The 23,941-nt window shown below is 46.2% G+C and overlaps 1 protein-coding gene across 1 annotated transcript in view; it reads left to right on the forward strand.

Moving 5' to 3' along the window:
• ECI1 (enoyl-CoA delta isomerase 1) overlaps nucleotides 1-23,941 on the forward strand; it is a 131,483-nt gene that overhangs the window by 47,604 nt on the left and 59,938 nt on the right. Inside the window, exon 5 of the mRNA XM_085628475.1 lies at nucleotides 4,468-4,589. Coding sequence (XP_085484601.1) covers nucleotides 4,468-4,589 — 122 coding nt within the window. The remainder of the gene's footprint in view (nucleotides 1-4,467; nucleotides 4,590-23,941) is intronic.

Here is a 23,941-nt window from a genome sequence, read left to right on the forward strand (position 1 = left end):
AGTGAGTGTATGTAAGGCAATAGGCCCATGCATACATAAAACTTAGTTCAAGGTTAGTATGCGTGGGAAAACATCAACATTAAACATAAACAGCATCTTGAATTCCTCGCCCCCCCCCCCCCCCCCCCCCCCCCCTGTCAAAAACAACCTGGCAATTACAGAGAAGAAAAACAGTAAACATTACTGTGTATACTACTGGGGGATGGCAACTTCATGGTGGTGGCTTGAAGTATTTTTGGATCTCCATGGTAACAGGTTGCTAATTGAGTCCGTGATTGACGACAGAAAATGAGAACAGGATACAGTCAATGAGAACAGGATACAGTCTGTAGTGCCGTTTAGAGCAGAAGGAGCATGTTGCAGTCAGTAGGTACGTGAGGGGAATGCTGATGTATTTGCCCAAGTACAATTCTCATCTTGATGGGAAGCAGTCTACATTGGCATTGGATTGAGTGCCCGGGTCCGGGAGGGTGGAGGGGGGGAGGTGGGAGAGAGCTTTCTAGAGCTGAGCATTGTGCAGGTGTACGATCTCAGGAGTACTGTTGGCAAAATTCTTGTGCAGATGCAGGCGTGTCAAAGAAGTGGGGCCTCACGTCCACCCTAAGACATGTTGGATATAGAGCGCTGTATCGGTGGCCCAGTTTAGGAAGGGAGATTTTTACATCATTGAATATGCTATGAGTGTCCTGCACAACTAGAATGAAGTCATGAATAGTGAAATTCAGCACCCTACCAGACAATGAGCCGTTTATGCGCACCAGCCTCAGCCTGAGGGCCACGTCAGGATCATGAAAATTGAGGAGTGTGGCGATTATTGGTATGGGAGGAAGGTCCAGGGTTTGGACATGTGCCCAGGGAGCTATGTGCCCGCTCCACCATTCGGTTCCTCAGTAGTTTTTCCACCAAGGGATCCACGCAACCAGCGGGAGATTGCAGTAGGACGATGATGGGCCCCCACTGCGCCATCCTTCCCCCTCCACCCCCCACTGCAGCTGTAATGCCCACCTGGGCTCATGCCTCACCGTGCAGTACTCCCAGCACTGCAGTCGATGTATTGGGTGTGGTCTCAAGTCCCACAAGGCGGCAACAGAGGAAGCACAAACGGTCGGCAGGCCTTATGGGCAGCAATGACACGCAGCGCAGCAATTGTAGGGGTGAGGGGCAGCAAGAAACCATACTCCGCAGGGTCCCGGATGTCTGCTTCCGGGAGGACCCACAAGGCGGGCGCGGTTATCTCCAGGCAAGTAGCCGTGCTGCTCGTGCAGTATCTTTGGCGGATGCCGCTGGAGCAGGAGGTAGGAATCAGTTGCGTGGCAATCCAGTGGAGCCCGGCGGCCCTAGAACCTCTTGCTCGTCCGCGGTCCGTCACCATGTGGCCTCCGAGGTTAGACCAGGGTTGCCAATCAACTCTCTCAGCACACGGGTATCCCGAGTTCTCATCCCCGCTCTTATGGCATCATGCACAACACATGAGTGTCATCAATGCATATAAACAGGTGGATCATGCTGGATGCAAACACAGGGCCCATTACTGCGCTTTTCCCCAAGTTGAGCCGCCATAGCTTCAGTTTCGCACAGCCATCTTGGTTGGCGGCCAGCCCACACCCCCAAGAACTCTAGATATCTAGAGGATTAGTGCATAATATTAAAATAAGACATATGGATAAATCGCTCTTGAGTTTCTGAATATGTAAATATATACCCCTTTACGTTTTATGTTCTGGCTACAATAAAGAAAATCAGAGTACTTTTCTGAGCTCTTAAGATAAAATCTGAAAATGTTCTTCTCTTCAGCTTCCAGAATCCTTCTCTCCTCTTTCTAATTCTACGCTTCACTTTGTGGACTGTGGCTTCTGGCTGTGCTAATGAGAAATGGGAAGCAGCAGGAGACATGAAAAGAACATAGAGGTATAGAGGAAGATGTAATGGGAGAAGTGAAGTAGAGTTTGCTGGAAGGTAGAGACGGGTGATGTAGAGAGAGATGCAAGATAAAAATAGAAGGGTTGAGGTAGCCCGAAAGAATGCTAGGGAGATGTAAGAAGAGGAGTGTAGACAAAGAACAGTGTATAGGCAAAGTTTTTATTGAGGTAGAGCGTTAGAGAAAGCTAGTATAAGGGTAAAGAATATGTATAGGAGTTGTAGAACGCGAGGTTAGGTAGATTAAAGATGCGTTAGAGTGGTAAGAGCAAGAGAGGTAGACTGGTATAGAGTGGCGACCGTGATTAGGTAGTGAGGAGAAAATAGAAGTGAGGTGTAGAAAGACAGGTCAGTGAAAGAAAAGTGAAGAAAAGAGAAAAGAAGAGTGAGAGTGGAAGGAGAGAAAGATGAGGTGTAGAGAGAGAGTTTAAATTGAGAGACAATCAAGGTAGAGAATAGTTACGTTCTTACAGTGCTGTAGGAAGAGAATAGCGCAGGGAGAGCGATAAGGAGAGAGGAAGAGTCCCAGGCACAGTAGAGAGATATAAAAGAGAGAGGCAGGGTATAGAGGATAAGGTGAAATAGTGAAGAAGTAAAGAGCAATGGTAGAGGAGATAATGATAGAGAAAAAGACATTAATGGAAAGGAGTAAGGTAGTGAGATTAGAGGTAGAGCGCATAGGTAGGAAGGCGAGGTTTCAAACAAGTACGAGGCTTACTGAGAGGTTAAATATTAAGTGAAATAGAGGTGAAGTAGAGATGGATGAGCTACTGAGGAAATGTGAAATGTAGAGCGAAACGATTTAGAGAGAGGGATGAGGTGGAGACATTAGTAAGATAGAAGGGGGAGAGGTCGGAAGAGGGTTGAGAATGAGATTAGGTAAAGGGATGCGGCCCAGAGAGCAGTGAAATTGAGAGATCAGAGTGAGGTTGAGAAAAGGTTTGGTTTATACATTGGAAGATAGAGGGTGAGTGAGCGAGAGCGGTATGTAAATATGGGTGCTGTAGCAAGACATAAAAAATAGAGCTAGGGTATTACAGACAGTGATTTGAAGTAGTGAGGAAGGTGCAGAGACGATGGAGAAAGTAATCTTAGAAAAGAAGAGACCAAGGTAGTGAGAAATATGTAACGTAGTGGGAGAGTTGAGGCAGAGGGACCAGAGGTTGAAATGCAAGAGGTTGTGGAAAGGTTTGATAGTGAACAAATGACAAGATATATTTAAAGGTTAAGTAGAGATAGTTGGGTAAAGAGGTATTAGGCAGCGAGAACGAGAAGTTAGACATTAGTGAGGTACAGAGAGGGCTAAAAGATAGAGAGGCCAAATACAGGGGGAGTTTAAGATGGAGAGATGAGGTAAAAAGATGAAACTGAGAGGAAGGTGAGGTAGATAACTGAGATAGACGGAGGTAAGATCAAACTAGAGTATTGAGGTGTAGAGTGGAATGGGCTTGAGAGAGTTGGGGTTTTGAGGTAGAGATCTATAGGTGGGCACTGAATTGTGCTTGAGAGAAGAGACTTTGAGACAGGTAGATAGAGGTGTAATAGAAGGAGATGACGGGAAATCGGAGAAGGGCAAATAGGGGCTAAAGAAGAGGTTTAGGTAGTGGTATAAAATGGTGAGATAGAAAGATGTAGGAGGTTGAAAGAGAACGTAGTCAAACGGAGGTGAGAGTAAATTGGAGGGAAGTAGAGCGAGGAAAAGGAAGATTAGGAAGGCAGGAAGAGAGATAGTGAGAATTGAGGTAAAGAGTGCCATAGATACGATTAAGCCAGTAAGGTAGGTTACGGTGGAGAAAGAGACAAATTAGAAAGAGAAGTAAAGACAGTTTTCTAATTGTCCCAATCTCTTTACAGGCGGGCTTCTAGTACTTTTGGGGTTCTGGCAAATTGCCCAATTTTCCCAAGCCTTTAAAACATTTCTGGATGTAGAGAAACTCCTTGAAAAAATACAAACGCCAGTCTTTCTCACGCTTACCTTTAAAGAGTGTGGAAATCTTTCCCTGTCAAAATCTGGCTTTTCAAAAAAGAACCCTTATCTGCAGCCTTTGACTGTGAGGCAGCCTTGTTCCCCTTTCCATAGAGGAGCTCTCTTCCCTTGCCAAGCTCCCTTCCTGGTCCACCCCCTGGACTCGTACCCTGTCCAATGATGTACTCCACCCTTCCCATTCTGTGCTATGTCATCCTCCCACTAAATGCTCCCCTCACTCGCTTACTACGCTGTTTCCCTCTTAATTTATTTGTATTATTTATTTAAAATGGTGCCCATACATTGCCTGGAAAAGATGATGCTTCAAGGCACCACAACTGTAGATAATAAGATAAAATAATACTGGGTAGAACATAAATAAAACCCAAAGTACATAAAAAAATAATACATGGAACAGCAGAATCCTAAAAGTAACCGGCTCAGACTGAAAGCTTGATAAATCACTCTGTTGCTTTGTAAATGGGTTTGTGCTAAAGAAGCCCACTTTCATACATAGCTGGGTGGGGGGTGGCTATATGGGCTATAAGTTTTTTTTGTTGATTAGATCTATTTTCTATTTTTAGGGTTCAAGTCCTGCTGGAGGTTGCTTAATGGCAATGGCCTGCGACTACCGAATCATGGCTGATGATCCAAAATTTAGCATTGGACTCAATGAAACAAAGTTGGGAATTGTGGCACCTTTCTGGTAAGATCCTTATTGTAATCACTTATTTTTTCGAATTTCTTCATTTTATTTATTGAGAATTTGTAAAGTGCTATTTGCTGATCAGAGTTGCTTCGGACTGTATAGCAGATTTGAAGGGAGGCAAGTTGGAGTGGAGATTGTGCATGATGGGCTGAAAGGTGCAAGTATTGGTGAGGGGAGAGAGAAATAGTTTAGACTGTCACATTGGAATGTGTGTGTTTTAAGGGCTAGGCTGATGATAAAAAGGAATTACTTTTTGTATGGTTTGGGATGTAGCAGGTTTGCCTCGTATCTCAAGGGTAAGAGGAGGTAATCCCACAAAATAGGGGCTTGGCTTGAGATTGTATCCTCTAAAGCGTTATCTAGAACATGTTGCCACTGAGAGTAGCGAAGCCGGGTTGGCTTACTTTACTTGTATTGCCTGTATCTGGAAAGCCTGTTCTGCAAGGAGCTAGGGTTGGCCTTGTGCAGTGCTTAGTCAGTGAGGCAAACAGTTTCAGCTTTGATGTGAGCTTTCATGGTAGACAATTGGTTTTGGAGAGGTTTGATAGTGAACAAATGACAAGATACATTTAGAGGTTAAGTAGAGATAGGTGGGTAAAGAGGTATTAGGCAGTGAGAACGAGAAGATTTATCTGGAAAGTTTTTAGGTCTCCCCTAAGCCAGTGCGAGTCATTTAGTGAGGGCTTTTGAACGCTGAACACAGTCGTGCGGGTGCTTTTTTTTTTTTTTTTTTTTTAGCGCGCAATTGGCCTGTGCATGCGTCTTTTTTAAAAACACAGCACGCAATTGGTCCAAGGCGGGTGATTGTCCCGCCTTGTTTGTTCCATGGCCTAGGGTCCTCGGGAGCGAGCATTAATGCAATCTGTTTCCAATTATCGCGTTGGCGTTAATTGGAAACAGATGGTGCTCGCGTTTTTTTCTTGTTTTTATTTCACAATGGCTGCCGCCACACACACCACTCACGGAATGCCCGCTTAAATTGTCCTGATCTTTCTTTTCTAATGGACGGCCCTTGAAGTAGCCGTATAGGACCCTGCTTTCACCACTCGAGTTCATAATTGTTCACGGGCATTTCTTGCGCATTACTCACTTGAGCACGCTCGGCGCAGAGTGCGCATGTCACTGCCACCGGCCAGCCTGTGTGGAAGAAAGGTTAGTGATTATTTGTCATGCACAAAGGTCAGGGATCTTACACACATTATAATTTTATGGAGAAAAACATTTATAACTCAGATGCTGTGAAATCTGCTGCGTTTAACTGAAGTTTTTGACTGGCATGTTTTGCATGAAAAATAATTTCTTTTGTTTGCTCTGTAAGTGAAATCATAGACTGTCCTGTTTTTCTATGATTATTAGATGAAACAGTATATCTCACCAGATAGGACAGCTTCAAGCCGCTCTTTCCGTACAAATCGCACTAGATTCTGTTGCCACTTAATATTTGTAATGACACCAGAAACAGATCTGTCGGTCAGTTTCTATGTTTTCACACAACAGGTTTATTAATAAAAGATAGTTTTACAAAGTATGTATTTTTTTACTAACTGGAACTGGGCGTCCTAACAGGCTCCTTTTCTCTCCTTGTTTCTTTTAATGCGTTCTTATTTTCTGGATGAAAAGGTTGTAATTGCACAGGGCAGTTTATCGACTGCATAGATTCTGCGATGGAACAATTTAATTAGAGTTTTACATTGTGGTGCGTAGGCAATGGACGTGTGCTTGCGCACAAATACACCCACGTGCACACACTCCCTACGTCAAGCGCTTGCATCAGAGGTGAATATTTTCTATGTTAAATCGCGTTATTGATCCTGTAGTATGTTATTGAGGTGACATAAGTAATCGTGTGTACATTACAGAGATCTGACGAACACATCATTTGAAATACCTAAAAACACGAAAAGATTTCATGAGAACCGGTGCCGCAGGGCATCTTTCCTCTCATTGATTTAATATACCTGCTCTCCCTACAACTCTCTCTTCCACGCACACAAGCTCTCTCTCACTCACACACCTATGCACGCACACATGCATGCTCTCTTTCTCATGCACGCTCGCGCGCGCGCACACACACACATGCAGACTCTGCTCTCTCTCACACACACACACGCACATTCTCTCTCTCTCACACACACGAACACATGCACTCTCTCTTTCTCGCACACACACCCACGCACACATGCGCGCTCTCGCTCTCTCACACGCATGCACGCACACATGTACGCTCTCTTCCTCTCTCTCACACACACACACACCTACACGTGAATGCTGTTTCTCTCTCTCCCTCTCTCTCACACACTCACGCACCCATGCATTCTCTCTCTTTCTTTGGTGTGAAGTGTCGAAGCACCATTGATTCCTGCTACACACTGTAAGTCATTAATTGGTGCTTTTATTATGATACTAGGACCCCTTGCTCCCTGCCAGGCCTCCATCCAGCACTGGTGGCGTGGTGGTGGTAGTGTGTGGTGTGCAGTGCCGAAGCACTATTAACTCCTGCTGTTTACAGTAGGACCTTCACTGGTGCTTTTAGCTGGACTGTGGTATGATACAAGTACCCCTTGCTCCCTTTCAGGCCTCCATCACTGATGGCGGCGTGGTGGTAGTGTGCAGTGCTGAAGCAATTTTGACTTCTGCTATGCACGGTAAGGCATTCATTGGTGCTCACTGCTTTCAATAGTGCCATGGCTTGACATATGTGTACTCTTAATACAGGGCATGTACAATCTTCCACCTTTTCGCAGATGTCCTACTTCTGGAAAACTCTAAATAGGACCTTTTGAGTCTTTCTGAGGCTTTGTTACCTCAGCCAACGTATGTTCTCTATTAATTCGTTTGCGATAGCTCTTTATTTGCTGTTCACTGCTGTGCTCTTCCTCTCATAGTACAATAAGTGCCTACCAAGTGTAGTAGATTCATCCCCGATTGTTGTGAAGGGGGTGCAATTTCTGTGTCTTGCATGGATGGCCCATCCTGTCGAACCCAAAGCAGCCCTATCAAAGGACTACCTAGGCCACAGTGGTGTATCTGGTCAGTATGAAGATCTGATTCTCCGGGAATCTGGTTGATGCAATACTTACTTACCACAATTATGTTAGGTAATTCTAGTAAACCCAAGGGTTGTCAGAGCAGTATTTGATCCACAGGTCTGGATACCACACTTTTTCCAATATGTGCCCCTTAAAGTGTCAAATTTGAGGTGCCTTATGTGGGTGGCCGAATAACACCTCAGTTACTGGTGAGTTCTAAGGTTTTATTCACCACCCTTTTTGAACTGTTGCCCCACACCAGTTTTGCAGGAGCCCCGTCTGCTTCTTAAATAAAAAACCAGCAATAAAAAACAGAGAAGCGGATGCATTTACTCTGAAAATAAAGTAGAAATTGTGGGAGCATTTCTGCTTTATGTAGAGCGATCCTCCCCATCAACAATCTTTGTTTTTTGGGCTTTAAACCCTGATTAATGGATTAATTGATTCAACGTAGTTTATTGTGTGAACCTGCTGCTCCTTGATGTAGAGTTATTCGCTTGGGGGTACTGGGCTTCATCAGTGCACTGTTATGCTGCAAAGTGTAATAATGTTGAGTCTAACACAAGATTATTTCTGTCCTCCTGTGCCTTTGTAAGTAATTGTCGTGATCTATGTATGTGCTCGTACTGTATTATCATGCAATGTCCTGATCTGCCTTCTTGTTGAATATAATGTTACTAAAAAGTCAAAAAATAAATAACATCTCTATAATAAGGCCACAATGTGGAAAAAGGGCACACTTTTGGAAATAATAAATTGGGAGTGCCATATAAAAAAAACACACAAAAAAAGCAATGTCTGTTGCAGCCAGAACTCAGCCAAGGCGTGTGGTTCTTAAACTGTGGCCCAGGGACCCCTATGGCTGAATTTTTGTGTCCGTAAGTTTCCCTAGATGGCCGCCGAGTCCGGGACCAAAAACACAGGTGCCCCCCCTCCCCCGAAAAGCCAGGTTGTTTTGTAATGGATCATTTTGATGTCTCCGCAATACGTTTCAGGCCCTTCCCTGTCACGGGCACTTATCCTACCCACACAAGTGAGGCGCCATTTTTAATTGGGAGACTTGTGGGAGCATAGAATAGTAGAACATTTGTTATTACGAATTGGATTTCACTGCATTTGTGCCTTTCAAATGTAAGCCGGTGTATAAAAAACATGACATTTGGGTAAGAACGTTTTCTTACCCAGAATCTCCTGCAAACCCTAATGTGAGCTGAAAAGTCACATTTTCACGCATTTCTGTGTGGGGAAAGTTGTGGGATCACTGGGCCGGCACACATTTACTGCCCATAATCTTGCTGCCTCCACAATGTTTTGGGCCCTTCCCTGTCGCAGGCAGTTTGCCCACCCACACAAGTGAGGCAAAGTTTTTCTCTGTCTTGGGGGAACGCCAGGTGGTAGAAAATGTGTGGCTGCCTGCAGATTCTAGGAATTTCCCCTCCCAAAAACGCAATGAAAATGTGTGTTTTTTGTTGTTGTTTTTGGCAAAGCTTGAGCTTTGCAGGGTAATCTGGGTTAAAATAAAACCTGGTGAGAGACGCACAAGTCATGCACCCCTACTCTCCCCTGGTTGTCTACTTTTCAAAAATGTGCAGGCTTGCCTAGGTTACGGCTGAGCTAGGGCACAAAATCCACAGCTACCCATGATGACAAAGGAGTTCTTACTAAGGGCTATCTTAGTGCCATAGATCTAAATATGGTACTGATTTGTTAGTTACCCCACCACTTGTGGTTTGTTTTAGCTCCTGCAGAATTGTTGGCTTCAAAGCACAAATACTTATCAAAGTATCTAAATGTTGAAACCAAGCATTCTGAAGTTGAGTCATAAAGCCACTTCAAGGTACCAACTGCTTTATGGTTCATTCACAAGCCATTCATGCTTCACACACAAGACTTTCTTACGTACCCAACAGATCAGTGCACTCGCATCAACATACCACCATTATACAAGGGCCCATCACATTTATACGCCACAGGCCGGAATCAGTTTGACTACATTTTACCACCTGTCAAGTAACCGCCTCCTTCATTTTACCACCTGTCAAGTAACCGCCTCCTTCTTTCTGAACATTACAGAACGCATGCCTAGTGAACCTGTACTAATGGCTCCCATGACAGTCACATGAGGCTCAGGAAGACAAGTCTTTCATGCCCCTTTAGCGCACTCACTGTGCTAAATACAGCTCCTTCCGGTTTGTGGATGCATTTTGGGGATGTCTGAGTATGCCCAAGGCCTATTCCTCAAACTGTGCGAGCATATCTGCCTTTAAAACTAAGGCAACCATGGTGGGGAATTTTCTGAAGTTTCCTAAAGAGAACGTCATAAACTATGAAGAATGGTAGTTTTTGAAACACAGGGTAGTCTGTGAGAACATAGCATATGTCCCATCCACCGGTATGTGCAGTGCTGTGACTAATGCACTTATCATACAGCAAACTGAACATCTATTAAGTTCTGACAGAGGCTGACCATGGCAAGCAGGTCAAGCATTTACCGATACGTGCCATAGTAAGTCACTATTGGGCTAGTGCAGCACCAGTGTGTTTGAATCCATAGGTGAAGAAGTCATGGCATGTGGATTTGTACTATCTTTAATATCTGCCTTCTACCTATGCAATTTCCCTGGGAAAGCACACCTACCATAAGCTTTTCTTACTCATTCATGTGTCTATTTTCATTAGAGTTCGGACTAATCCTGTATAATTGCCAAGTAAGCCTATACTAGTGCCTTCCTTCCCTTGCTAATTGAAGCTCAAGAAAATGCGTCTCATGTGCCATCAGCACACTTACTGTGCTAAATCCACCTTATTCCAGTTTGTGGAATGCAGGTTGGGGGTGTCAGCGTATGCCTTCCTCCGAAAGCTCATTCCTTGATTTGAGCAAGCATTTCTGCCACTGAAACTAAGGCAAACATGCTGGGGAATACTGCCTAAGTTCCCAAAAGTAATAAACCAAACAAATGTGCTATGGGACTTGTTCACCAACGCTTTTGCATTTGCTTTGAAAGTGTGGAAGCTCAATTACTAACTTGTATCATAAGCAATACTAAGGATGTGAAAACACTCGTCACACAAAATATTGTGTCCTGTACCATTTTTCAATAACATAGGTTATGATACAAGATACTAATTAAGTTTGCACACTTTCAAAGTAAGTAGAAGTGTTGATGAATAAGTCCCACAGGACATTTCTTTGACTTAGTATACTTACTCTGGTTCTCGTGGGCAATCCGTGTGGTTCTTGTGTTGTATACGAACGTTCCTTAAAATCTTCACAATCTAGTCAAGCCTTTAAAAATTTGCCACATCGGGTACTCCGTGACAAAATCGCTTATGTTCCATCCACCATTATGTGCAATCTAGGTACTATAATGCACTTGTCCATCAACGGACAGAACACCAACCACGTTCTAACGGCGTATAAAGGTGTCGAGCAGGCCAGAAGCAACTCCATGATTCCCCAAGTAGAGGCCCAAAAAATCTACAGCTGCTTGACTAGTGAAGTAGTGGCCTATGGTAGGTAGCCCGCACAGCCATTGAAAGGTTTACGTAACGGCAGCTCCACCTCTGTCAATTTCCCAGTAGTTACATTTTGTATGGTGCTGGGTGAGATGGGCACTGGGGACAGTAGATACAACTCTCCTGCCTTTTTCTATGCCTAGATCAGACTTTGCAACAACAACCTGGTCGAGTCTTTTTAGGTGTTGCAGGAATGCGATTAGCAAAGTGTCGCTCTTTTAGCCTTGCCAGGCCCTCCAGAGCATATGAACTGGAGACTGCTGCTTCTATGGCAGTAAGATTTTCTGTGACTGACAAAAGATAGTCAAGGAAAGACATGAGTCTTCTTGGGGTTGTCCGGCGATGAACCGCGTACGCTTTGTATTTTGCCATCTCAATCAGGTGGGTAAACAGTTTCTTGTACCAGTTGCAAGTTTTACGACTCGCATTGTTTGGCTTAAGAACCTGGTTATTCTTATCTACTCCACCCATGTACTTTTAATCTAGTATATAAGTGGGCTTGTAAACTTTGGCCATCTGATCCCAAACCATGACAGGAGAAGTGCTCATCATTAATTATAGTGAGCACGTACTCATCACGCCTAAGAACTTGACTGCGAGCAGTTTGTTGGAATGTAACTCAGTGCTCTGGGATTTCTGGAGCTTCCCACAAACCAGCTCCTGCAGGAATCCTTTAGGGTGACAACTAGCTGTATCCCAAGCCTCAATGGCAGCTTTGTACAGCTCACTGAACAGCTCTAGTTCCATATCAAAATTGTCCACATAAAGGTTATAACCTTTGTGAAGGAGAGGCTGGAGAAGCTCCCTTATAATCTTCTCTGTGACTCCTACAGTGGGAGGGCAACCTACACTGTTTAGCGTGGAGTCCTTCCTTTATACACTCTCAGGCTTTACACATAGCCAGTAGGGCCCTCACACAGCATGTGTAAAGCTTGATGCCATAGCAAGCTCTTTTGCTCGCAATGTACTTCCTGAACAGCAGCTGCCCTTTGTACAGGATCAAGGGCTCATTGATGGCTATATTGTTTCAATGTGTATAAACCTCTAGAAACCTGGCAGATTAATGTTCCATGACAGGCCACATTTTGTCATGGTCTGGATGGTCCCAGGGCAATGTAGCTGAATTTTCATTGAAATGTAGCATGCGCTACAATAGCAAAAAAACGATCTCTGCTCATGTAAGGTGCGAACATGGGGGTAACCCAAACTGTGCGAGTAGGATAGCAAGATTGGCTTATGCACTACCCCAATTTTGAGCATAAGGCCCAAAAATGTCTGCAACTCCTCCAATGATGCAGGAGTGCACTTGTGTGCCCTAGAATGAGCCCCAAGAGAGCCTCCATCCTCCATCAGAAATTGTTTGGCACCCTCATTTTTTTGCTGCGCAATTTCCTCAAGGAAGTCAACATTCAAAAAGAGATGGATGTAAGCAATTGACAAAAAATTGTCTGTGCCACTTTACATCTGGTGTCACCAGTGAAAGACAGAATTTGTAGCTGAACTAAATTGGGGGCCTGGCAAGAGAGCACTCCGTCTGTGCTTGCTGCTGCATGTGCGTGCCCTCTGGGTTGGTCTAACCTGCTACTGTTGTCCCACTGCACAGACTGTGCTTGCAAAGCGACAACACGACTGTCCCTTTGCAAGTCATCATTGTGCCTCTCAGAATCGCTGGAAGATGAGTCATCAGATGGAACTGCGCCAACTGAAAAATCACTTACAGATTCTGCTCCATTGTCCTTTTCCTCAGATGCTGTCTCATTATCTGCTGTCTCAGTCTCTGATCCTGCCTCAGAGCGGTCTCCCATAACCTGAGTTAGGCTTGAGCAGTAGTCCTTCACAGAGGCGCGATCTCTGCTACTGCCTAAACCCGTCCTTCTAAAACACTATTCTAAGTAGAAGGCAGATAGGTTGTTCTGAAACAGTTGGTGTGTGTGTGTGTGTGTGTGTGTGTGTGTGTGTGTGTGTGAGTAATGTATGCAACAGTATATGACAGTCACCTTACCTTATGTTCTTTCCTAGATCAGAACGTTCTCCGAAGACGCTAAAAAAGACACAGTATTGCTTCTCTTTGCCATATACCCATCATCACAGCCTTTAGCGCTTGTGGCGCCCAGTGCGACAATCATTAAGCCCTCCCCCCATTACTATCTTTTGGATTCTCTCACTACCACCCAGGAAAAGTGCCCCTCATCTCTCCATAGCCTCTCTCTCACATACATTTCATTTGTTTTAAAGCGTTGGTAACGCCTGGCTTTACTAATCCACTCGGCTGTTCGCATAATATATAGCTCTGTTCTTTGCAGCCAGCACATTATCTCTCTGTACTACTTTATGGCATCTTAAAACTGCCACTAGGCTAAACTCTGATCTTTTTCCCTCAAACAGGAACACAATCACAAGACTCACCTTGACATTTTTTAAGCTGCCTGAAGCTGTGAAACTAGTTTCAGAGATGTTATAGTTCGAAATTAGCATTTAAAAAACCTTCGAAATTCACAGAAAAAAACATAGGTTTCAGGGGTGTTCTAGTTAGCTGGCCATTTCACTCGTACAAAACCATAGAAATTCCTCCGTTATAGTTAGTTCTGCTAACTATAACTCTCGTGCCTGCAATGCACTGCTGATGTCACATATTGCATCATTCATGACATGGTCAGTGACATCACTGATGACCTCTCGAATGACATCACTGATGACATCATCCAGTGAAAGTGGTTTAGTTTGAAATTTAAATATGTATTATATATATACCAATCTGTATTGAAGATTGAGTGGATATATAACTGTCTGGATGGAAGATTTAGTAGCTGACTGTCTAAGTGAGTAATTAAAAGTGTCTCACTTAATACATGGATTAGTAACCAAACTATATGAATGTGTGCAGCACTGTCTCTGTTGTTGTATAACATGCTGCATCAGTTGGTCACTAACTACATGAGTGTGTATATTAGTTATTAATTAGTTGGGTGAGTAGTTGTATGGGACACTGAGTTTGTGTGTGGTTGGATGGGGTGTGTGTAACTGCATAGATGTGTGAATGGTTGATTGACTAGGTGTATAGGTTTAAGAGTGCATGTGGAAACAGTTTGGGTGACTGAGTGTATTTATTTGTGTGTTGGTGAGCGAATATATGTTTTAGTTGTTTATCTTCAACAAAGTAAAAAAAATAAAAGGCATTGTATGTGAAAGTTGGTGTATATAAATAAGTATGTGTAAGAGTCAGTGATTGTGAGTAACTATATGAATGAGTGTATAATTGTAATGGTGATTTTTTTTAACATATTAACTATGAGTTACTATGTGTTTAAATAAATGAGATGTTGTTGGATAATTGTGTAAGTGAGTAAATGTAAGTGATTAGTTCGAGGCATGTGGGCTGCTGAATTCATATCTGTGCATAGATCGCCGCCTAGTGTTGGGTCCGGATGTTTGCACGTTGTTGTCCTGGAAGAGTCTTCGAAGTATCCTTGGATAGGTGACTCCTCCCCTGGACTACAGTGCGCATGGGCATCCTCTCCATCCTCAGATTGTTTTTTTCCGCCATTGGGTTCGGATGTGCTATCTTAGCTCAAGTTAGGAAAATATTTTGTCGAGGCCAAAAGGCCTTTAGTTTGCGTCGGTACTGTTTATCGATCGGGTTTCGATACAATTCTGTTAGTTTACTAACTTTCAGCACCGACTTTTTTCGCATTTACCTGTCCATCGACTACTTCGACGATGGAATCGAGGACGCCATTCAAAAGGTGTCCGGTATGCAATGCGAAGTACCCACACATCGACGTCCATCCGGTGTGCAACAAATGCCTTTCGCCGGACCACGACGAATCGACATGCATGGCCTGTGCCCGGTTCCGTTCGAAGAAGACTCTACGGAATCGACGAGCGGCGAGACTCGAGGCGCAGCACGCGGCACCGGCCCCAACAGACATCTTCAATGAGGCCGAAGACGTCGAGGAATTAGAAGTCTTGCCCTCCAGTCCCGTTTCCGAACACGAGCCCGGATCGGACGAGGTAGACGAGTCACTCTTCCACAGAGGTGAAGACGACACCGAGGTAGGAGACGACGAGGAGGCCTTAGGGGCCGAAGAGAGTAGCTCCAATGATGAACAAGGCCTACCTGTTCAAACCGAAGAAACACCAGTGCCACAGCCTATGGCTCCGGTCGAGGGATCGCCTTCGGGCCTTACCCGAGACCCATCCCGCAGTTCTTCGGCCCCGCCCTCGGGCCCGGCCTCGGACGTTCAGCGGCAGCCATTATTGCATAAACAAGCTGGTTTCCCTACCGCAAAACCGAAACCGAAAGCTGCTCCGGTTCCACCGAAACCGAAACTGAAAGTGGCGCTGGTCGGATCGAGGCCTTCCACGCCTTCGACGCCAGCGCAACGCGTCGGCACCGACCGCACCAAGAGAGACTTCGGTGCCGAACTTGAAGCGGGCGACGTTGGAGTCGACAAACGGAAAAAGGCCATCGGCACCGACAAACCTGCTCGGCTACCGGCACCAACGACACCGAGGGCCGTAACGCCTGCTGCGTCTCGCATCGCTCCCTCGACGACACCTAAGCCTCACGTATCGAAGACTTCGACGGTGATCTCTGCACCTCGACTCGAAGAACCGCCGGCGCCGAAAAAATCCACGGCCGACTCTACGAACCTGGCCGGTGCCAAAGCCTCAAAGGCGCCCCAAGTACGACCTGGTGCGACGCAAGGCAGCAAAACCACGGCTGTCCTCCAGGACACGTCGGGTTCCGGTTCGATCGGAGCTCCAGCAGCCTCTTCGGCGCCGGCCAACATTACCTTCGGCTTGCCTCCGTCGACAATCCCAAAAATGTTCCAACTCAGGACACGGGTCACCCAAACTACGGTCACACCTGCTGAGACGTCTCCGGCACGCGTCATCGACGCCGACACTGGCAGGATGATTCTCCACGACCGAAGGATAACTTCGGAGCCGCCACTGGACCCTTTCAGGATCCCACTAAAAAGGAAGTTGCCTGTAGAATCAGAACCTCTCCTTTATGAACCCTTCCATTCATCCTACCAGGCTCCACACCGGTTCTCCCCCACACGCTCCGACACGGACGCATTGGAGGACTACATGGATGACCAAGTCCCCTACCATGTAGACACAGACCCTGATGACCAGCAGGACCCTGATCAAACTTGGGGCGACCCTGCAGACCCCAGTGCACCTCTCGATGCACAGGACCAATAACTTTATGGGGCAAAAACATCTCCTACGGAGGATACTGCGGCGTTCAACGCTCTTATTGAACGTGCTGCAAATAACCATGGGGTACAGCTTCACTCTGATACCATCGAAGATGACTTTCTAATGGACACCTTTGCATCCTCAGAAAGACATGTGAAAACTCTGCCAATGTTGAAGGGGGTCCTCAAACCAGCTAAAGACATTTTCAAGGAACCCACCAGGGCACGAGTGATAAACCCCAGGATTGATAAGAAATACAGATCAGCACCTGGGGATCCTACTTACATCAGAGGCCAATTACCACTCGACTCCATCGTCGTAGCGAATGCACGCAAGAGGGCACACTCGCAAACGACAGGTGACGCTCCTCCCCCGGACAAAGAGTCCAAAGTGTTAGAGACCTCTGGCAAAAGAGTTGCCGCCCAAGCTGCCAACATATGGCGCATAGCCAACACTCAAGCGCTCCTTGCTCGCTATGATAGAGCGCACTATGACACACTGGAGCAAATATTCCAACATCTCCCTGACCAGTTCAAAGAAGGCGCAGAAATGCTCATCAGAGAAGGACAGCTACTCACGAACGCTTCCATCAAATGTGCACTAGATGCTGCAGACACGGCTGCCAGAGCCATAAACACAAGCGTCATGCTGCGACGACATGCCTGGCTACGGATCTCAGGATTCAAGCCTGAGGTACAAAACAATATACTGAACCAGCCCGTCAACCCCGACTATTTATTCGGGCCAGAGGTTGACACCACCCTCGAAAAGATAAAGAAGGACACGGACACTGCAAAGTCCATGGGCGCCCTACAAACTCAGTCCTTTCGGAGCGGCTCCTTTCGTCGCCCCGGAAACAAGGGAGCAGGTAGAGGACAGGGGTCACAACAAACATATAACAAAGGCAATACACAGACCACCTACGATAAAAACACCCGAGGTGGATATCGTGGCTCCAGTACAAAGGGCAGAGGACGTGGCTACGGCAACACCAGGTCCTCCCCCAAGAACAAGCAGTGACGCCCTCTCCCTTCCTCCCGACCACATAACACCTGTCGGGGGAAGGCTACAAAGGTTCCTGTCCACGTGGAACTCCATCACCACGGACAGGTGGGTCAAAGATATTGTAAAATACGGTTACTGTCTGGAGTTAACCTCCACTCCACCCACAATACCACCAAGAAGCCGTCCTATGTCCTCAGAGCACTTAACGCTCTTACAGCAAGAGGTGCAAAGTATGCTTCTAAAAGGCGCTATAGAGGTCGTACCCATCCACGAGCAGGGTACGGGAGTGTACTCCCTCTACTTCTTAATTCCAAAAAAGGACGGGTCGCTCAGACCTATATTAGACCTGAGACCCCTGAACCAGTACATTCTTTCAGAGCACTTTCACATGCTCACTCTACAGCAAGTCCTTCCGCTTCACAAGCAGGGAGACTTCCTAGCCACACTGGACCTCAAGGATGCGTACTTTCACATACCCATCCACCCCTCGCACAAAAAATACCTCAGGTTCACTGTTCAGGGGCAGCACTATCAGTTCAAAGTCCTTCCCTTCGGCGTGACAACAGCGCCCAGGGTTTTCACGAAGTGCCTAGCTACAGTGGCAGCACATCTACGGAGGCAGCATATACACGTCTACCCCTACCTAGACGACTGGCTCGTTCAAGCGAAGTCAGCCCAGCAATGTGCAAGCCACATGTCCCGCACTATTCACCTTCTTCACAGTCTGGGATTCTCACTAAATTATCCAAAGTCCCATCTCCAGCCCGCACACGTACAACAGTACCTAGGTGCGACTATAGACACTCTGGCGGCCACAGCTCAGCCAAATTTAGTGAGGATCAACAGCATACAACTGCTGATCTCCAAGTTCCAACCCAATCACTCACTTCCTGCGCGAGTGTTTATGCAGTTGATAGGCATGATGGCCTCCTGCATCTTCATAGTCCCGCACGCGAGATTACATATGCGCCCACTTCAGGAGTGCCTAGCACGTCAGTGGAATCAGGCTCAAGGACAGTTAAAGGACCTAGTGTTGGTGAGCGGTCGGGCATACAACTCTCTGCATTGGTGGAACCCACAAAACCTTTGCAAGGGCCGACCATTCCAAGAGCCTGTCCCACAGATAGTACTGACAGCGGACGCGTCTCTCCAGGGATGGGGAGCTCATGTACTCCACTACACAGTGCAGGGACTATGGACAACACAACAGAAGAAGTTGCACATCAACCTTCTGGAACTGATGGCAATCTTCCTAGCCATGAAGGCATTCAAAGTACATCTATGCAACAAGGTCGTGTTGATCCGGACGGACAACATGACCGCAATCTACTACATACAGAAACAAGGAGGAACACACTCTCCACAGTTGTCTCATCTGGCTCAGAGCATGTGGAAGTGGGCCATTCAGAGGAACATGTTCCTCATGGCGGAACACCTCCCTGGCAAGGACAACCAGATGGCGGATCTGCTCAGCAGACACAGCCACCAGATGCACGAGTGGGAGTTACACCCATCAGTACTCCAACCGTACTTCCAGCAGTGAGGTCATCTAGAGATAGACCTATTCGCGACAAGCGAAAACGCAAAATGCCAAAGCTTCGCCGCCAGGTTCCCACATCCGCAGTCGCAGGGCAATGCGATATGGATGAACTGGTCCGGCAGATTTGCGTACGCTTTTCCCCCAGCGCCATTGATACCGCTAGTGGCCCGCAAACTCCGACAACACTCCCTGACACTCGTCCTAGTTGCTCCCACGTGGGCACGCCAGCCGTGGTACACCACCTTCCTCGAACTTTCCGTGGTGCCGCATCAAAGGCTGCGGATCAAACCCGCGCACTTGACGCAGAACCATGGAGAGGTTCAGCACCCAGATCCGCAACAGCTGAACCTGGCGATCTGGCTCCTGAAGTCCTAGAGTTTGGCTATCTCAACCTGCCACCTGACTGTATGGACATCATCAAGGAGGCCAGAAGACCCACTACCAGAGCTTGCTATGCAGCCAAATGGAAAAGGTTCGTCATTTATTGCGGTAATAATGACATCAACCCGCTGGACGCATCCATCCAAAACATCATCTGTTACCTCTTACACCTATATCGATGCAATCTGGCGTACACCTCTATACGTGTCCATTTGACCGCAATCTCAGCCTATCTGCAAACCAGGCAGCACCTCTCTATTCACAGTGCCTCCCATCAAAGCATTCTTGGAAGGACTCAAACGAGTCATTCCACCAAGCCACCCACCGGCTCCAATGTGGAACCTCAACTTGGTCCTCACACGCTTGATGGGTCCACCCTTTGAACCTCTACACTCATGCGAGATTCAATTCCTTACCTGGAAAGTGGCCTTCCTTGTAGCGATCACTTCCCTAAGAAGAGTTAGTGAACTCCAGGCACTAACCGTTCAAGAGCCATTTATACAGGTTCACGCCAACAGGGTCGTACTACGTACCAACCCCAAATTCATGCCCAAAGTAATATCGCAGTTCCACATGAATCAGACTATTGAACTGCCAGTTTTCTTCCAAAACCCACAAACTGTTGCAGAAAGGGCACTACATACACTAGATGTACGGAGGGCCCTCATGTACTACATCGACAGGACTAAACCCTTCAGGAAGACAAAACAACTGTTCGTTGCCTTTGCCCCACACCACAAAGGTAACGCCATCTCCAAAGCAGGGATAGCCAGATGGATAGTTAAGTGTATTCAAATCTGTTATCAAAAGGCAAAACGCACATTAACTATTCCACCACGAGCCCACTCAACACGCAAGTTGGGGGCTTCCATGGCTTTTCTAGGAAATATTCCCCTGCATGATATATGCAGAGCAGCCACATGGTCCACTACACACACATTTACAAAACACTATTGCGTAGATGTGCAGTCAAAACAGCAGGCAGCTGTAGGACAGGCTGTTCTCAAAACACTTTTTCAGACCGCTGCAGCTGGCACGGGTAGCCGCCGCCAATAGAGGGCACTGCTATGTATTCTATGCACAGATATGAATTCAGCAGCCCACATGCCTCGAACTGAATATGCTACTTACCAGTATGCATCTGTTCTTGGCATGTAGGGCTGCTGACATTCATATCGCCCTCCCTCCTCCCCGGCGCCTGTAGCAGCTGCAGCTCTCAGAATTAATGCAAGCATGGTCATCACTTTCTGTATCTACTCCATCACTGCCACAATGGCGAAAAACAATCTGAGGATGGAGAGGATGCCCATGCGCACTGTAGTCCAGGGGAGTAGTCACCTATCCAAGGATACTTCGAAGACTCTTCCAGGACAACAACGTGCAAACATCCGGACCCAACACTAGGCGGCGATCTATGCACAGATATGAATGTCAGCAGCCCTACATGCCAAGAACAGATGCATACTGGTAAGTAGCATATTCAATTTTTTTCATGAGTGAGTAGGATGACTGCATAACCGACTAAGATGACTGCTGATGTGTCAATGTCTACATATGTGTATAAGTGCATTTGATAGTGTTGTATTAATTAGTGACTGCATGTATAAATGATTCTGTTGTTGAATGGGTAGTTGTGTATGTAGACTTAGGAATCAGTGAGTGGGTATGTAGTAACTGGTATTGGTGTGTCAATGGTTTCAAATATGGTACTCTGTATTTAACAGTGAGTGATTAAAGGTTATACTAGTGTATGATGAGGTGTATCAGATTGTCACGTGGATGATGTCATCAGTGATGTCATTTGAGATGTCATCAGTGATGTCACTGACCATGTCACGAATAATGCAATATGTGACACCATCAGCAATGCATTGCGGGAGAGTTATAGTTAGCAGAACTAACTATAATGGAGGAATTTCTATGGTTTTGTGCGAGTGAAATGTCCAGCTAACTATAACACCCCTGAAACCTATGTTTTTTTCTGTGAATTTCTAAGGTTTTTTAAATGCTAATTTTTAACTATAACGTCTCTGAAACCTAAGGTTTTTTCAGTGAATTTCAAAGCTTTTTTAAATGCTAATTTCTTACTATAACGTCTCTGAAACCTATGGTTTTTTTTTTCAGTGAAAGGTTTTTGATATGCTAATTTTTAAGTGTGATTGTAGTAATACTATTTTTTTGTACTGATTTTCTTTTTTACTGTTTATTTATAAATATTTTATTCATTAAATAACATTTAATATTCTGAAAATTGCAAACAAATTAAAAAAAAAATTCAAACTGAAATATTGATTCATTTTCTTGTTTTAATTTTTAATTTTAATATAATATTTTCTTTAAAAAAAATCCATTTTTTTTCTCGCAGTTGTGCACTCAAAGCGTACACATCACGGTGGGTGCGTGCATTCTAGCCGCCATTTTAGAAAAGTCGTGAAGGATCCGCGTATAGTGTGCGACGGCTGCGTGTTTTTCAGTTGCATCATATACATTTAATATTACGTGATGTGCGCGATTGGTATGCGACCAGTCCGCGACTCCTGCTCCCGCGTATTCGCGACACATGCGCATTACGGTACGAGAGGCTTGCGCAGTTGCGGATCCCGCGTGACGTCATATACATGCTGGGGCGCGCTGGGTGCGCGACTCCCGCAAAAAAAAGTTATGTTCCAAAATGATATGTATGTGTCTTTAATATACATATTAGGGTAAGAGATTATCTAAGATATTCCTAAAAATAATATATTTGTACTTATAATAAACTTATATTATTTTTAAATATATTTTCGCGAAGTCAGGTGCGTGCATCGTGAGTGCAGAGAACCAGGTCAGCAGAGCTGCTCTAGAGCCTAAGAAGCAGGTCAGCAGAGCTGCTCTAGAGCCAGAGACCCAGGTCAGCAGAGCTGCTCTAGAGCCAGAGACCCAGGTCAGCAGAGCTGCTCTAGAGCCAGAGACCCAGGTCAGCAGAGCTGCTCTAGAGCCAGAGACCCAGGTCAGCAGAGCTGCTCTAGAGCCAGAGACCCAGGTCAGCAGAGCTGCTCTAGAGCCAGAGACCCAGGTCAGCAGAGCTGCTCTAGAGCCAGAGACCCAGGTCAGCAGAGCTGCTCTAGAGCCAGAGACCCAGGTCAGCAGAGCTGCTCTAGAGCCAGAGACCCAGGTCAGCAGAGCTGCTCTAGAGCCAGAGACCCAGGTCAGCAGAGCTGCTCTAGAGCCAGAGACCCAGGTCAGCAGAGCTGCTCTAAAGCCAGAGACCCAGGTCAGCAGAGCTGCTCTAGAGCCAGAGACCCAGGTCAGCAGAGCTGCTCTAGAGCCAGAGACCCAGGTCAGCAGAGCTGCTCTAGAGCCAGAGACCCAGGTCAGCAGAGCTGCTCTAGAGCCAGAGACCCAGGTCAGCAGAGCTGCTCTAGAGCCAGAGACCCAGGTCAGCAGAGCTGCTCTAGAGCCAGAGACCCAGGTCAGCAGAGCTGCTCTAGAGCCAGAGAAACCAGGTCAGCAGAGCTGCTCTAGAGCCAGAGAAACCAGGTCAGCAGAGCTGCTCTAGAGCCAGAGAAACCAGGTCAGCAGAGCTGCTCTAGAGCCAGAGAAACCAGGTCAGCAGAGCTGCTCTAGAGCCAGAGAAACCAGCTCAGCAGAGCTGCTCTAGAGCCAGAGAACCAGCTCAGCAGAGCTGCTTTAGAGCCTTAGAACCAGGTCAGCAGAGCTGCTCTAGAGCCAGAGAAACCAGCTCAGCAGAGCTGCTCTAGAGCCAGAGAACCAGGTCAGCAGAGCTGCTTTAGAGCCTTAGAACCAGGTCAGCAGAGCTGCTGTAGAGGCAGAGAAACCAGGTCAGTAGAGCTGCTTTAGAGCGAGAGAACCAGATCAGCAGAGCTGCTTTAGAGGGAGAGAACCAGGTCAGCAGAGCTGCTTTAGAGCCAAGGGACCAGGTCAGCAGAGCTGCTCTAGAGCCAGAGAACCAGGTCAGCAAAACTGCTTTAAAGCCATAGTACCGGGTCAGCTCTCTACTACTCACTCTCTACTACTCACTCTCCACTACTCTTCTACTCTCTCTACTACTCACTTTCTACTATTCTCTACTACTCACTCTACTCTCTACCACTCACTCTTTTCTACTCACTCTCTACTACTCTACTACTCTCTACTACTCACTCTCTACAACTCTCAACTGCTCACTCTCTACTACACACTACTACTTGCTCTCTACTACTCGATCTCTACTACTCTCTACTACTCACTACTACTCACCCTATCTACTACTCACTCTCTTCTACCCACTCTACTACTCACTCTCTACTTCTCTACTACTCCACTACTGTCTACTACTCGCTCTCTACTACTCGCTCTCTACTACTCGCTCTCTACTACTCGCTCTCTACTACTCGCTCTCTACTACTCGCTCTCTACTACTCGCTCTCTACTACTCTCTCTCTACCACTCTCTCTCTACCACTCACTCTCTACCACTCACTCTCTACCACTCACTCTCTACCACTCACTCTCTACCACTCACTCTCTACCACTCACTCTCTACCACTCACTCTCTACCACTCACTCTCTACCACTCACTCTCTACCACTCACTCTCTACCACTCACTCTAGTACTCTCTACCACTCACTCTCTGCTACTACTCTCTACTACTCTATTACCCTCTCTCTACTCTCTATTACTCACTC

This window comes from Triturus cristatus, chromosome 10, assembly GCF_964204655.1.
Source record: "Triturus cristatus chromosome 10, aTriCri1.1, whole genome shotgun sequence".
Taxonomy (NCBI): domain Eukaryota; kingdom Metazoa; phylum Chordata; class Amphibia; order Caudata; family Salamandridae; genus Triturus; species Triturus cristatus.